At 41.0% G+C, this 17,962-nt stretch overlaps 1 protein-coding gene across 1 annotated transcript in view; it reads left to right on the top strand.

Moving 5' to 3' along the window:
• The first annotated feature begins 1,009 nt into the window (after window positions 1-1,009).
• Window positions 1,010-17,962, top strand: part of LOC139381577 (adhesion G protein-coupled receptor B3) — a 352,141-nt gene continuing 335,188 nt past the window's right edge. Inside the window, exons 1-2 of the mRNA XM_071125220.1 lie at window positions 1,010-1,458; window positions 3,448-4,210. Of these exons, the coding sequence (XP_070981321.1) occupies window positions 3,463-4,210 (748 nt within the window). The 5' untranslated portion in view covers window positions 1,010-1,458; window positions 3,448-3,462. The remainder of the gene's footprint in view (window positions 1,459-3,447; window positions 4,211-17,962) is intronic.

The raw sequence follows: 17,962 nt of genomic DNA, 5'->3' as shown, positions 1-17,962 counted from the left end.
CCATTAGGACTAAGAACTTAGAGTTGCACACGTTACAGATACAATGCATTTATACGTGTGTAAAAACTAAGCGAGCTGATATTGTCTCTGTTACGATCAATTCGGTTTATTTATTTGGCAATGCGCAATGAACTCGCATTATGGTTGAACAAAAGTAAACATGTTAAGAAGACAAAGTTATACCATTAACTTAGTTGACTCAATTAGATACATTCTTACCTCGAAGCATATTACCAAAATATTAACTTAAGTGAAAAGTTTGCCATATTTAGGTCAACGTCGAAAAAAACGACTTTTCTGAAGTCTCCGCCACACAACATTTAGAACGGATGAAGTGGTATAGCTTGACTAAACTGCTCAACAATACCCCCCAAATCATTCGATGAACGTAAACATGCATACCTAATAGTGTTTTGACCTAAATACAAGAAACAACCACATACACAGTCGTGAAGAGGAGGGAGGATATGTTCTGTAGGCTAGAACAGAAGAAGACACTAATTACTACAGACAGAGGCGAGTTTCAGACATTGTCTCAAAACAGCACACAAAACACCTGCCACATCAGCAAAAAAAGTAGAAGAAATCTATAAAAAAATATGAAAATATCCTTGTTTCAAAATCATAAGGAGGGTAATTCCACTATCCGCTTATAATGTCCCATGATGATAGAATATAAGGTTTTTTATTGTCCTGCGCGCGCCAGCTCATCCGTCTTTGCAGCCAAAATACCCCAATATTCCAACAACGAATGGTAAACCCCAACCCAACGTGCCGGTTCGTCAGGAGCAGTAGCCTGTCTGTCTGGGCAGTGGGCACAAAACCTCGGGTCCAAGTCCAAGGGAACATCCCTATGCCTTGAATTAAGGGAAGGCTATGTAAGAGTGTCAGAGGGTGGGGGTGGGAAAGTGGTATACCAGACGCAGCAAGAAAACGTCCATACGTGCTTTATCTTAGTGGCTGTGACGTGATATTGCAGCCCCAGTCCTAAGCAGGGTGAGCGAGAAGAGCGGTTTCTATCTCTCCTCCATACTTACTCAGTATTCAAACATCCGTCCGCTAAGGATTTTTTTGGACTACTTGCTGCCTCGTCTTGATAGGCTAATATATCTGGAGAAAAGACACGAAGGGACCCGTCGACGATCCATAGAGGTATACCTTCACGGTAATTTGGTAGATTTTTGTCCCCCCAATTATTATACTATTCCTCTATTGGGCTGTCGCGAGTTGTTTCGCTTCTCACTGGGTCCGTTTTGATGGAAAAAAGCGACGCGGAGGAGATGATCCAGACGGGAGTCTAACGCATTTTTTTTTGCCCATTGACGATCATCTTGTTGCATTGGACTTCTATTGTGGGCTATGGGAAGTATCGATTCGCACGGAGACAGCACATTTTGCTCTTCATAAAGGATGTGGTCAAGTATTTTGGAAAAATAGCCATAGCTTCCGGAGTGTAAGGTAATTTTGGGGATAATATTAATTGCATTATTATTATTATTATTATTATTAGTATGCTATTATGATTTTATGGCTGTAGACAGATAAAGCAGCCAGGCATTCAGATAATACCAACAGATTCCACGCCAGCTAGGCTACTGCAACGATCTCTGTTTAACCGATATAGCCTCGTCTGAAAGTTGAAATATTCCATCTCTATCAACATTTCTGTGGTTGCAGCATTGTATCTCTGTTTCGAATGAATAGGCTCTAACATGCGTCGAGAGATTCCAACCATGGGACGGACACACATAGACTACACTGGGTTGGAATAAGTTAACAGATGTATTTATGTGCGCCTTTTATCAAAAATGGGCAAAAATCTGGTTTTAGCGCCGTCTATGTGTCAGTGAATTGGGATTGAGTTGATATTTCATCATATTCACATCACTTTGCAAAACAGGAGGAAAAACAACTTTAATTTGAGAGTAAAATAAGCGGATGTTTTTGCATCCTCTACCAAATTGTAATCCTCGATAAGCGCTCAAACCATGTCCGTTCAGCAAAAGGACTTCTGTTTTCAGAGAACGGCATGTACCCTATGAATCTTATAAACAGTGATAATGCAAGAATAATCTATCCATTAGTGAGAATATTTGCAGATAAATGGCATTTAGGTACTATATGATCAGGTCCCAAACCAAAAGACAACATTCTGTCCATTTGGCAGCACAATTTGCCATTATATTATATCGCATTCTTTGTCATTTTATCATGCATAACCTATACTAATGTCCTCAAATTAGGTTTATAGTCCTCAATGTTTGAAATCTTACTATTCTCATGTTCTCAGAAGAATATTCTATAGACTTAATTCCACCGCCTACTCACACACCACTGTGACACTGCTCACAGCTGCAATGCCTGCAGGATTAATACAATCAGGACATCGCATGCATTCTCTCGCTCTCTCTCACACCCTCTCTCCTTCTCTCGCGACTCGATACGTGATCCAGATCTGTCTATTAGTAGATGGAAGAACGTTACAGGTATCATTAGCTGCCTATAAGGAGGAGAAGAAAGCCCATGTTAGTTATGTTAAGGAAATCGGGACTGGGGTCACGATGCTGTATTTGTGTCAATGTGTGGGTTGGTTAATCTCCCACTGAGTCTTTATATGAAATTAGTGTATAATGGACTTCCAAACCAGTTCTTAGTCCACTATTGAATTGAGGAAAGATACAGGTTGGATGGATGGGCGTGTAACATAGCCTACAGCATATCACGCAGTATGGTCTTGGATTCGGAAATAAATAAAATAAAATAGACACAGAATCAAAACCCTTTTTGGCAGGGACTTGGAATACACCGAAGACATAATCCAGTTCATTATTCTCATCGAAATTAATATCGATGGTTTAAAGCGCATCTCCGCGATGCGTAATGGAGAACATAGTTGCGCAGAATGATCTCACTTCCAATAAAATACCAGATGAAGCCTATATGTCCCTCTCAGAGCAACACGATAACTGTTCACAATCACACACCTCTCTTTCTTTGTGACGGACACACACATATGAACACGCGAGCCCCATCACGTTGGACATATTACAAAGATGGACGGTTCCCTAGTTCTGCCAATCGGTCCAATTAATTACAACTCAATAACGACTGACACGAGTTTCATTGATCCCTTATGCGGACTTCCCCAAATCAAGCGACCATAGCGACCACCAGGTGGCAGTGTTTGTCCAAAGTTTTATCTTTCTTGCAAAAGGCAACAAGGGAGAGGAGCAGGATACTGCCCGCCGTAATGTAACAGTGGAACAGGAATGATGACGGTTGGCCAGGTGTTTTCCAAGGCGGAAAAGGTTGAGGCCTCACTATGAACTAAACGTTGGTATAATCAGATCACCCTGTATTAGGCCTACACAGGTTCATGTTGTTTACTGTTACTAACTGTGTCTTTAAGAGTCCTTGGTGTCATTTTTACATCTCTCCCCCTTGCAGGCCAAATGACATAGGATGAAGGCTATTCGTAACCAGTTGATTTATATATTTTCCACCTATCTCCTGGTTATGTTTGGATTAACTGGTGCACAAGACTACTGGTGTTCCACTTTGGTCAAGGGGGTCATATATGGATCTTACTCAGTGACTGAGATGTTTCCCAAGAACTACACAAACTGCACATGGACGTTGGAGAACCCTGACCCTACCAAATACAGCATCTACCTTAAACTGTACAAACGAGACTTGAGCTGCTCCGAGTTCTCTTTGCTTGCTTATCAATTCGATCACTACTCGCACGAGAAGATCAATGAATTGCTGAAAAACAACGAGTCTATAGTGTACCTGTGTGATTCCAAGAATATGTATATATTTTTGCAGTATGACAAGAATTTCGTGCAGCTACGGAGGGTTTTCCCTTACGATTATAACGGATTGCAGAAGACGGACGAAGAGGAGAAGTCTGTGGTGGAATTCTTGGTCTTGAACAAGGCGAGCCCCAGTCAATTTGGATGTCAGGTGCTGTGCACGTGGCTGGAAAACTGCCTGAAATCGGAGAAAGGAACTGTGGAATCATGTGGAATAGTGTATACGAAATGCACCTGTCCCCAGCACCTAGGCGACGGAGAATCAGAAAGTATGCTTTTGCTTAACAACGTGGTTTTGCCTTTAAATCCCCAAACGGAGGGATGCCTGACTCCACAAATCCGTGCTGGGCAGGTGTGCAACATCAGTGCAGAGGTTAAACGACCAGCAAAGGAGGGTGAGTAACCAGCCCCAAACATGCTGTATGTCTAACATACTGCAGTTATACTACAGTTCAATGAGCATTGTTTGTATGTATGCATATATAGATGAGCCAGCTGGGAGTTTGAGTCAACCTAGCTCTGGTCCAGGGCGTTAGTGCTTATTCTTCTACTACCCACACATCCCTTGGTAGTGGAACGGACAATAACAACTTGGGCCAGAGCTAGAGTCAACTGTGCACGTCAATAGCCTCTTTTAACCCCTCTCTACCCCCCTACCTGTATAGTGCATGTCTGTCTACAGAGTTGGGTTGTGGGCCGTGAAACAAAAAACACACACAGCTGACCTCACAATGCAATGCATCCCTAGACCAAAGCTACAAGAGGAGTGGGTGCTGTACATGAGATACGCCTGGTCCATATTCCTCCACAGCCCAGCCCACCATCATGTATGCTGATCATCTCTAATATACAATTATATTGCAATTATTGGTTGATAATGACCAGTGGTTTTCAGGCGTTGGTGATGTGTATCATCACCAATGACTATGGTAGTGTTTTCTCATTCCCAGGACCATGGAGAGAGGAGCTGTGATGGTGTAGCAACTACATATTCACACTGAAGGAAATAAGAGAGCCATCCATAAATATCTAGTCTTTTAACCCCATTGTAGATGACATCTCTCATTAGGATAGAACTACAGCAACACTGAAGCACTCAAAACCAATCCAACGTTCGGTTTAGCAGTTGTTCATTAAATTGAGTCTATTTAGTGTTTACAGACCTCCACAATACTTATTAAAGGGATGATTGGAATATGCCTTTAAATTAGAACAGGAGATAGACTACGGAGTCAACGCATAGTCTTGACACAACAGAATACTATAGTCTAGAATAGTGAATACTGGGATACTGGATATATTCTAAAATATTCTATAATTACTGGTCTTTAGTAGAGAACACTGGAATACTGGATATATTCTAGAATATTCTAGAATACTGGTCTATAGTACAGAACACTGGAATACTGGATATATTCTAGAATATTCTAGAATACTGGTCTATAGTACAGAACACTGGAATACTGGATATATTCTAGATCATTCCAGCATACTGATCTAGAATACATAACACTGCATCAGAAACTCCCAAACATGGAAATAAGAATGAATAGAATGGGCTTGGAAGCTCTAACCCTGGCAATTGACTTGTAAACTCATGGGCACACTCACAATGGCTGCCTGGTATTATGATGCAATCATTTCCATGGTCTTTTGGAATGTTCTATCAACTGATGCTGGATTGCCATGGTAATGTAGAATGTTCATTCAAACGATGTTAAATGATGTGGCTGGCTCATGTAATGGGATGTCTTTTTTGTAATGTCAGTTGAGTTGACTCAACAAATCACAGTACAGATTGAAGGTTACACTTTCTGCTTTTACTTCCTGGCATGGGCACACTCAAAAATCCACCAATTATGTCACCATTGACTTGAATGGAGACACCCTTTCTATTCATTGTTATTTCTATGCTCCCAAAACCATTCTCTCAGATTCTAGTCTGTTCTTGGTCCTGTTTATACATTATACGGTGTTAGACTTTCAACATTACTCCAAAAATATTGCACACCCGCCCGTGCCTGACTAGGCCTTTGTTTTGGAATATAGCTAACGTAATACCAAGCTCTCTTCCCTTGCTTTGTAAATGATGAATAATCTCTCCCCCAGATGCCTGGGTTGCAGATGACCAGATTTCTTCAGCTTTTCATTTATTGTCAAGGGTTCGACAGAAAACTAAGAAGTGGTATTTTTTTACTGTTCTTTGTCCCACAACCACACAGTATCTATCTGCATCAGCCTGTCACCATTTCAGCTTACGCTGGCAAGTGTGACAAATGCCCTTAATTGCTTCCGGAGGATTCCATCCTTTTTCTTCAAATACCCCATGAAACTGTCACCATGTAGTGAAATCCCACACACACACAGAGACACAGAGACACAGACAGACAGACAGACAGACAGACAGACAGACAGACAGACACTCGCTGTTTGCTAGTTTAGTCTACGTCGTATTAGTAACTCAGACACACAGAGACACAGATAGAGACAGAATAAAGACACACACACATACGCACACACAGAGAGAGACACAGAGACACAGATAGAGACAGAATAAAGACATACACACACACACACACGCACGCACACACAGAGACACAGAGACACAGATAGAGACAGAATAAAGACACACACACATACACACACAGGCACACACACAGCCCACACACACAGACAGACAGACAGACAGACCCCCCCCCCTCCCACACACATACACACATACAGAGACACAGACAGACAGACAGACAGACAGACAGACAGACAGACAGACAGTCAGACAGACAGACAGACAGACAGACAGACAGACAGACAGACAGACAGACAGACAGACAGACAGACAGACCCCTCCACACACACAGCCCACACACACACACAGACTTATTTTAGAGTATCTGTTGCATAATAAATACATGTATCAAGTCTGAATGTTTAGGAGCCACTTCAAAAGAGTGTTGTGATGACTCAACCAAATCCTGTATATGTGGAGAGGAGAGATAAGAGCACAGAGGTGTGGTGGCAGATTTACAATGTGTGTGTGTGTGTGTGTGTGTGTGTGAGGTGTGGTGACAGATTCAGAGGGAGACACAGTAAAGAGGGAGTCATTCCGGCACAGTGATCCAAGCAGAATGAATCACACATTACACTTTGAAAAAACACACAACAGAAAATAATGAACCAATGTTATAGGAGTGATCCCCCTTTGGAAACAGTCACAGATGGAACCACGCGTCGAATAATACAACCCCCGGGGAACAATTAGCAGCTTTCTGATCAAACAGAAAGTAGAACCGTAGAACCTTACATAGAATGACTGAATGGAGTTCAGTTGAGTTCAGCTGGTTTCTGGTTCTCCCTGGTTCTTCATGGTTCTCCACTCCTCGTCACACAGAACATAGATCACAGAACATGGAACATAGAACCTCACAATAACTGCATGGAGTTCAGTTGAGTCTAGCTGGTCCGTCTCTGGTTTTCCCTGGTTCTTCACTCCTGATCACACAGAACATAGAACGACTGCATGGAGTTTAGTTGAGTTGAGCCGGTCTCTGTGATTCTCCCCCTTGGCCTTTGCTCCCGTGCACATAGAAAACGGAGCATTTTGTGCCGCCTGGCTGGCAGAAAGGATTGCTTTGAGTGTATGCAAATGAGATGTTCCGTTTCTTTCTATGTTTGTAAAACATTAGTGAGTATAGAAGGTCCTTGTCATTGACCATGGGACCACGTGACATTGTAGGAACTGGGTATTGTTGTTGGAGTAGAAGGCTGTATTGGTGTGTAGGTGGTCGTAGGGATATCATAGGGGATTAGGTCATGATATATATTAGATGGTTGTAGGTTTATCATAGGGGATTAGGTCATGATGTATATTAGATATTCATAGGGATATCATAGGTCATGATATATATTAGATGGTTGCAGGATTATCATAGGGGATTAGGTCATGATGTATATTAGATATTCATAGGGATATCATAGGTCATGATATATATTAGATATTCGTAGGGATATCATAGGGGATTAGGTCATGATATATATTAGATGGTTGTAGGTATATCATAGGGGATTAGGTCATTATATATATTAGATGGTTGTAGGGATATCATAGGGGATTAGGTGATGATGTATATTAGATATTCGTAGGGATATCATAGGGGATTAGGTCATGATGTATATTAGATATTCGTAGGGATTTCATAGGGGATTTGGGTCATGATATATATTAGATATTCGTAGGGATATCATAGGGGATTAGGTCATGATGTATATTAGATATTCGTAGGGATATCATAGGGGATTAGGTCATGATATATATTAGATATTCGTAGGGTTATCATAGGGGATTAGGTCATGATGTATATTAGATATTCGTAGGGATATCATAGGGGATTAGGTCATGATATATATTATAGCCACATTCATTGCCGTCCATCGTTAGCTGTGCACCATATTCTGATTTTAAAAACATCTCAAATACTAGATTATGAGCGTAGCCTTATTAAACATGGAGAGCCAAGTGGTGTTTCTAACGTGTCTGCTCTATAACTTCAATCTCTATCCTGTGTTGTTGTCAACGGTGGACGTGTGTAATGGAAAATGGGATGAAGTATGTGTATCTCAAGGGTGACAAAACTATTGAGAAGAGCTGTGTCACTGTGGACGACATCACCCCACATCGTCCTAATGTGTCCATGTAGTCAGATCTCTTCTCCAAACGCAGCATTTGACATTGTTCTATCAACATGTTAATAACAGTTTAAAAGCAAAAGCTTATTTTTTTATGAAGATTTTCTTCTAGCATCTATTTATAGTTCAGCAGGGTTGGTGTGTGTCTTTCCTGGGTGTGTGTTTGAGTGTGTTTATGTGTGTATTTGTGTGTTTGTTTGTATGTGTGTGTGTGTGTGCTTGTGCTTGTGTGTGGCAGAGAGAGGTTGAATTTAATTCCATTTTTATCTGGATAACCACTGGATTTAAAATAGTACATAGTATATGTCCCAAATGGCACCTTATTCCCTATATAGTGCACTACTTTTGACCAGAGGACATAGGGTATCCCATAGGAAATCGGGTGTCATGTGGGACACAGCCCGAGTCTCCTGTGGCAGCAAAACAGTGTTAAGTAGTGGGTGTGCGTGTGTGTGTGTGTGTGTGTGTGTTTGTGTGTGTGTGTGTGTGTGTGTGCAGCAACACACTCTATAAAAACCCTGTTACTCTGACATCCACACCCGGCATGGCAGAGGTTGACCCGGCATGGCAGAGGTTGACCCGGCATGGCAGAGGTTGTCTGCCTCTCAAATGGTCCCGTATCCACTATGTATGTAGTGCACTACTTTTGACCTGAGCGCTATGGGAATCCCTATGGGCCCTGGTCAAATGTAGTGCACTACACTATATTGGGAATATGGTTCCATTTGGGATGCAAACCCTGTCTGGCTAACCTGTTTTATTTATGTAACCTTTATTTAACTAGGCAAGTCAGTCACAAATAAATTCTTATTTACAATGACGGCCAACCAGAAGGCAGAAGGCCTCCTGCGGGGATGGGTGCTGGGATTAAAAATAACAATACAGGACAAAACACACATCACAACAAGAGAGACAACACACTGCATAAAGAGAGATAACACACAGCATAAAGAGAGACAACACACTGCATAAAGAGAGATAACACACAGCATAAAGAGAGACAACACACTGCATAAAGAGAGACAACACACTGCATAAAGAGAGACAACACACTGCATAAAGAGAGACAACACACTGCATAAAGAGAGATAACACACTGCATAAAGAGAGATAACACACTGCATAAAGAGAGACAACACACTGCATGAAGAGAGACAACACACTGCATGAAGAGAGACAACACACTGCATAAAGAGAGACAACACACTGCATAAAGAGAGACAACACACTGCATAAGAGACAACAACATAGCATGGCAGCAACACTGGCTGATCTGTCCTTCAATACCTTAACCTGTCAGACAGAAATCAATATCGGAGGTGGTTAGTTTAGGCCCAAGATGAATCTAAGCTAGACCTCGATGCAGAATGACCTAATGCTTTGGGGATGTTAATTGTGATGGTGCTGAAGACAATAAGAACATATAATATATGTACATTAGTTGGTTAAAACATTACTGCAGTGTTAATTTGTTGATTCATATCTACTCTTTCCACATTAATGGTGAATGATTGTTGCTTGTATAGCAGAATCAGTTGTGGAGGTACATGTTATTGCATGACATTGCTGTCTGTCCACAACAGATGTTTATTTTTTAACTATGAGGTTACCTGTTTTTTTGGATGGTAGATGCTCTTATAAGATGTATTATCCAAGCAGAATGCTTTAATGGTGATAATTCTACATATTATTGACAACAATTAAAACTATATACAGATGTTGGATCTTAATTTGATCCAGTTTGCTACAGCAGGCAAATAATCCTGCAGCAATAAGAAATATAAATGATTATGTAGATTGTAATCAATAGACATGTTGGTAGGGGTTGATACATGTTTTTAAAGGGAAAATCAAGTCTGAAATGTCAAAGTGGAAATCGCAACCTCAGAAGCCCTTTAATAACTCAAATACACCTCAAATACACCACAAGTGTATTCATTTGATTTGACTACAATTTGATTTGAAGTTGTACATTTCCTGCATTGCAGAAAAGTTATCCTGCAACAAGGTGATCAAATTAAGATCCACACACAAAAAAATATAACAAAATATGCTGTATCTTCCTGAACACATCTTCAGGAAACAATAAACCAACTTAAATAATGTTAAATGATAATGTCGTCAAAGTTGGACTTTTGATAAAGTTCAAGAAGTTGGAAACATAAACTGTAAGTTATTTTCTTATCCAGCTAACATGAGTCATTTGGGTGTACATGTCTAGGAAAGCGTGTACTGTACAGTCTGTCATGTGTTTTCTGGCATGTTGTCCAGGACAGCAGCTGTGTTGTTCTGTACAGTCTGTCATGTGTTTTCTGGTATGTTGTCCAGGACAGCAGCTGTGTTGTTCTGTACAGTCTGTCATGTGTTTTCTGGCATGTTGTCCAGGACTGCAGCTGTGTTGTTCTGTACAGTCTGTCATGTGTTTTCTGGCATGTTGTCCAGGACAGCAGCTGTGTTGTTCTGTGAAGTCTGTTGATGACGAGCCCATGGCGTTAGACGGACTCTGTCTTTGCTCTTTTTGTCTCACTGAGAATCTGCCATAGCTACAGTATAGTATCCATGTCTTCTGCATAGCCCTCATGTCAGTAGGGTTAAGAGCTTTTCGCACTACTGAGCCGAACCAAGCCGAGCCAAACGAGGCTGTACTGAGCTGGCTTGGTTACACAGCCACCATAGTTTCTGGAATCCTGCTGAAAGGACAATGTGAAATAAGAAATTCCAGCCAATACAGTCTGGTTTCACACACTATTCTGAAACGTGTATTAGTGGCTAGACCCAGCCCTCTCTAGAATTAGACAAACAACTTGGCACCCTATTCCCTATCTAGTGCACTACTTTTGACCCTATTTAGTGCACTATGTTTGACCAGGCCCCATAGGGCTCCAGTCAAATGTAGTGCACCGTATAAGGGATTGGGTGACATTTGGGATGCAAACCAGGGTTTGATCTCTCCAGGATAGCAACCAGGTCCCGCTGTCTGCCTTCACTCTTCCTTCTCTGTCACTTCTTCCACTGCAGGCGTTTTTGACACTGAAATAAAAAGCTCAAAATCAACCCCAGAGTCTAAATTGTGCCACTTAAATTTCTGGCTGCTGCAACTGCACCAGAGGATCAACATCTTGAGGCATTGTCTCATTATTACATGGCTGGGCTCATTTAACTAGCATTGCCACCGTTGGCCATCAGACGTTATTGCTTGCGTCCCAAATGGCACCCTATACCCGAAGTAGTGCACTACTTGACCACAGTGAGCCCCATAGGATTGCGTGATGCTTTCGACTTCAATAATTGCCGTCTTAAGTGCCCCTATTGTGTGAGAGAATTGACGTGTCGTTCTGTACTCGGAGGGCGAATGGAAGGCTGAATAGCTTAGGATATACAATACAAGGTCACCAGCAAACCAAGAGGCTTCTGATACAGCAAGAACATGTTTAGCATGTGACAACATAATGATGTTATTTTTGGTTCTGAATTGGAGGATTTATAAGAACCAGATTAGAGTGAGGAGGGAGAAGGAAGGAGAGAGATGGAGAGAAGAAAGGGAGCGAGAGAGAGAGAGAGGGGGAGAGAGAGAGAGGGAGCGAGAGAAAGGCAGGGAGAGAGAGAGAGGGAGAGAGAGAGAAGGGGAGGGAGAGAGAGAGAGATAAAGGGGAGAGAGAGGGAGAGAGTGAGAGAGGGGGAAGGAGAGAGAGAGACATAGAGAGGGAGAGAGAGGGAGGGAGGGAGAGAAGAAAGGGAGGAACAACGAAACGGTTACAAGTAGGTAAAAAGACATCTGGAATATCCAGAGGTAACCTTCCACCACACCTGTCACTAAAAGTAAAAACACACTTCAGCTTTAAAAACACACTTCAGCTTTAAAAACACAGTGCAGCTTTAAAAACACTGTGCAGCTTTAAAAAACACTGCGCAGCTTTAAAAACACTGTGCAGCTTTAAAAAACACTGTGCAGCTTTAAAAACACTGTGCAGCATTAAAAAACACTGTGCAGCTTTAAAAAACATTATGCAGCTTAAAAACACTGTGCAGCTTTAAAAAACACTGTGCAGCTTAAAAAAACACTGTGCAGCTTTAAAAACACTGTGCAGCTTTAAAAAACACTATGCAGCTTAAAAACACTGTGCAGCTTTAAAAACACTGTGCAGCTTTAAAAACACAGTGGCGCTTTATAAACACAGTGCAGCTTTAGAAGGAGAGCACTGCTTTATAAACACAGTGCAGCTTTAGAAGGAGAGCACTGCTTTATAAACACAGTGCAGCTTTAGAAGGAGAGCACTGCTTTAAAACACAGTGCAGCTTTAGAAGGAGAACACTGCTTGTAAAACACAGTGCAGCTTTAGAAGGAGAGCACTGCTTTATAAACACAGTGCAGCTTTAGAAGGAGAGCACTGCTTTATAAACACAGTGCAGCTTTAGAAGGAGAGCACTGCTTTATAAACACAGTGCAGCTTTAGAAGGAGAGCACTGCTTTAAAACACAGTGCAGCTTTAGAAGGAGAGCACTGCTTTATAAACACAGTGCAGCTTTAGAAGGAGAGCACTGCTTTAAAACACAGTGCAGCTTTAGAAGGAGAGCACTGCTTTATAAACACAGTGCAGCTTTAGAAGGAGAGCACTGCTTTAAAACACAGTGCAGCTTTAGAAGGAGAGCACTGCTTTATAAACACAATGCAGCTTTAGAAGGAGAGCACTGCTTTAAAACACAGTGCAGCTTTAGAAGGAGAGCACTGCTTTAAAACACAGTGCAGCTTTAGAAGGAGAGCACTGCTTTATAAACACAGTGCAGCTTTAGAAGGAGAGCACTGCTTTAAAACACAGTGCAGCTTTAGAAGGAGAGCACTGCTTTAAAACACAGTGCAGCTTTAGAAGGAGAGCACTGCTTTATAAACACAGTGCAGCTTTAGAAGGAGAGCACTGCTTTAAAACACAGTGCAGGGTTAGAAGGGGAGTGCAGCAGTACATCTTTGTTGTGACTTCATATCTCTTCTAGTTTGAATTAAAAGACTGGTGATTGGTTGTGAACTACCATTCTCATTAATTCCAGCACAATGTGAGATCCAGTTTATAATACTAGACTGTACAGAGAGAACCCTATAAATCCATTGCCAGATAGTTATGTTTTATGGTTTCTGACTAAGCTGAGCTACTGTACAGCGCCGTGTGGAAAATGGCAGTGGGGAGTTTTATTGGCAAATGAAGTGTGTGAGGGAGGCAGCGCTCTAATGCACTGTCACCTGCCAAAGTCCTGGGCTGCTCGTGTCCCAAATGGCACCTATTCCCTTTATAGTGCACTACTATTGACCAGGGCCCATAGACCAGAACCATAGGGCTCTGGTCAAAAGTTGTTCACTATATAGGCAATAGGGCGCCATTTGGGCTGCGTTCAGTGAGCTGAGCACTGCAGCAGTCTCCCTCAGCCTCCGTCTCAGCAGCGCATAGTGAGGCCTTTCATTCACTTTGGATATCAGTCAAGTCACTCAGTAGTCCCACTGCATTATGCTCACCCCTATTGTTCAGTACACTTGGAGGCCATTTTACTTTCAAATCACTGGAGGAGGGAAGAAGAGGAAGGGCAGGCAGCTCAACAGGACCTGAATTCATTTGTTTTAGCCTCATAATGTCAGTTATGAGGACATGTTGATTGGTGCATGGTATGTCTTTCACTTGTCAATGTATATGTTCACATAATCACTTCTATTCCAGACAGAAGCATATTCTATCTAGTCGGTTTCTCTCTCCTCAGCAGTGGTGGGAAAAGTACCTAGTTGTCATACTTGAGTAATAATAAAGAAACCTTAATAGAAAATGACTCAAGTAAAAGTGAAAGTCATTCGGTAAAATAGTAATTGAGTAAAAGTCTAAAAGTATTTGGTTTAAATATACTTAAATATCAAAAGTAAAATTTAAATAATTTTAAATTCCTTATATTGTGCAAACCAGACGATACAGTTGTATAGTTTTTTAAATGTACAGATAGCCAGGGTCACACTCCAACACCCAGACATCATTTACAAATGAAGCATTTGTTAGTCCGCCAAATCAGATGCAGGATGAAGGACCAGGGATGTTCTCTTGATAAGTGTGTGAATTGGACCATGCTCCTGTCCTCTTAAGCATTCAAAATGTAACGAATACTTTTGGGTGTCAGGGAAAATGTATGGAGTAAATTGTACATTATTTTCTTTAGGAATGTAGTGAAGTAAAAGTAAATGTTGTCAAAAATAGAAATAGTAAAGTAAAGTACATATACCTCATAAACGACTTGTAGTACTTTGAAGTGTTTTTACTGAGTTACTTTACCCCACTGCTCCACGGTGCTGGTTGTGGCAAGATCCACACATCTTATTGTGTCAGACATGTCAAAGTTGACACACTATACACATGATTTGTTTTGATTTGCACTGGCACTATGCTAATGTCTCCACACGACAAGCTTTCCACATGACAGGACGTGAGTGAATACTCTCTGAGGCGTGAGACAGTTGTCCAGTGCTTGATAGCTAAGCAACAGTTCAGGCAGTCACAAAAGGCTTACAGGCAAACCTCCCACATTCTAAAGGAGGGAGATGGAACCTCCACATTCTAAAGGAGGGAGATGGAACCTCCACATTCTAAAGGAGGGAGATGAAACCTTCACAATCTAAAGGAGGGAGATGAAACCTCCACATTCTAAAGGAGAGAGATGGAACCGCCACATTCTAAAGGAGGGAGATGGAACCTTCACATTCTAAAGGAGGGAGATGGAACCTTCACAATCTAAAGGAGGGAGATGGAACCTTCACAATCTAAAGGAGAGAGATGGATCCTCCACATTCTAAAGGAGGGAGATGAAACCGTCCACATTCTAAAGGAGAGAGATGGAACCTCCACATTCTAAATGAGAGAGATGGAACCTCCCACATTCTAAAGGAGAGAGATGCACATCGTAATAAAATGTTTTGTGCTCTTTTTGACAGGAAATGTGCCATTAAAATATGATTTTAGCAGGAGCTCTCTAAAACGTGACCTTCTCCATAGCATGCTCAGTGTCACCCGATCCTTCCACATTCTAAAGGAATAGAATTCCATTCATGTCATTTGGCTCATCTGTGTTTCCTGATTAAAGGAAAGACTCACCCATTTTGAATGTTCTGTTGTTGTTGGGGTATCTCTGAGCGATGTTCTGTTGTTTTTGGGGTATCTCTGAGCGATGTTCTGTTGTTTTTGGGGTATCTCTGAGCGATGTTCAGGGTCATTTCCAGGGTCATGTCATGTTTTCATGTGTATCTCAGTTCTTGTCTGTCACGTTGGGCAGATATTCAGCCGGTAAGACGCCGAACACATCATATGAATCAAAACGCATCATACCGGCTGGATGTTGACAGTTCCATATCTTCAAAACTTGATTGCTGACATGAAAAACATTTTGGGACACACTAAAACCAAAATATAGTTTTTGAGTGGAATTTTCCTTTACCTTTAGTAGGCAGCATCATTTAACAGGACCTATTGAGTTGAAACAGTTATTCATTCTTGACATATATGAGCCCTTGGTTGTAAAGAGTTATTATTATGAACATGGCTGATAATAGTCACTCACTGCCTCTCAGATCCCTGTCTTTCAGCTAATGAGGTTAAATTAGTGAGTGAGTTTGGCTCGTAATTGTACAGTTTTCCTCCATTTTGTTACAAACAAGGATTACTGGTAACTGGTATCTCTTGGACTTGAAGTTCTAGAAAAAGCATATTCTTTCAAATGTGAGAACTATGCTATTTTGTAATAGCTAATTTAGAATATTATTCTATTCTGTAATAGCTCATTTAGAATATTATTCTATTCTGTAATAGCTAATTTAGAATATTATTCTATTCTGTAATAGCTAATTTAGAATATTATTCTATTCTGTAATAGCTAATTTAGAATATTATTCTATTCTGTAATAGCTAATTTAGAATATTATTCTATTCTGTAATAGCTAATTTGGAATATTATTCTATTCTGTAATAGCTAATTTAGAATATTATTCTATTCTGTAATAGCTCATTTAGAATATTATTCTATTCTGTAATAGCTAATTTAGAATATTATTCTATTCTGTAATAGCTAATTTAGAATATTATTCTATTCTGTAATAGCTAATTTAGAATATTATTCTATTCTGTAATAGCTAATTTAGAATATTATTCTATTCTGTAATAGCTCATTTAGAATATTATTCTATTCTGTAATAGCTAATTAAGAATATTCTTCTATTCTGTAATAGCTCATTTAGAATATTATTCTATTCTGTAATAGCTCATTTAGAATATTATTCTATTCTGTAATAGCTCATTTAGAATATTATTCTATTCTGTAATAGCTAATTTAGAATATTCTTCTATTTTGTAATAGCTCATTTAGAATATTATTCTATTCTGTAATAGCTCATTTAGAATATTCTTCCATTTTGTTTAGAACAACCATGGATGACTGGCATCTCTTTGGAATTTGTTTCATACAGGATCTAAAAAATGTTTTATTTATTTTAATTTTACCCCCTTTTCTCCCCAATTTCGTGGTGTCCAATTGTTAGTAGTTACTATCTTGTCTCATCGCTACAACTCCCGTACGGACTCGGGAGAGACGAAGGTCGAAAGCCATGCGTCCTCCGAAACACAACCCAACCAAGCCGCACTGCTTCTTAACACAGCGCGCATCCAGCCCGGAAGCCAGCCGCACCAATGTGTCGTAGGAAACACCGTGCCTTGAGCAACCTGGTCAGCGTGCACTGCGCCCGGGCCCACCACAGGAGTCGCTGGTGCGCAATGAGACAAGGATATCCCTACCGGCCAAACCCTCCCTAACCCGGACGACGCTAGGCCGATTGTACGTCGCCCCACGGACATCCCGGTCGCGGCCGGCTGCGACAGAGCCTGGGCGCAAACCCAGAGTCTCTGGTGGCACAGCTAGCGCTGCGATGCAGTGCCCTAGACCACTGTGCCTCCCGGGAGGCCCCCGTATCTATCATTTTAAAGTGGAAATTACAAACTTTAGAATACCTTTTAAAAACCTTTGAATACACTACAATTAGAATTTCCTGCTGCACAGGAAAATTCTCTGTGACAACAGACTGATCAAACCAATCTATCAGATCTGCGAAGGTGTTACATTGTGATGCATGTAGCCATATCTTTTCCTAGGATTTATTTCAGCTGTTGTATACGGGTTGTGTACATTCAGCCATGGACACCTGTCATCTCTTTGGACTTGACTTTATACAGTATGTTAAGGCATATCTACACCAGCTATTCCTTCATGCAGTATCACTAAATTAGGCATGTCCTTTCAGTTATTATGTATGGTTGACCTAGGTTGAGAGCGAGGCGGCAAGCTGTCAAGACTAGCTGCTCATTATGACAGACCTTGCTGACCCAGTCTCACTCTGTAAATGGCATGTGGGTAAGAGCTGGAGATGCTACTTTACCGATACATACAATTATCTTTAT

The sequence above is a fragment of the Oncorhynchus clarkii genome, chromosome 23 (genome assembly GCF_045791955.1).
Source record: "Oncorhynchus clarkii lewisi isolate Uvic-CL-2024 chromosome 23, UVic_Ocla_1.0, whole genome shotgun sequence".
In the NCBI taxonomy this organism is placed as follows: Eukaryota; Metazoa; Chordata; class Actinopteri; order Salmoniformes; family Salmonidae; genus Oncorhynchus; species Oncorhynchus clarkii.
The sequence above is the reverse complement of the archived record's forward strand: the minus strand, read 5'-3'. Positions and strand labels throughout refer to the sequence as shown.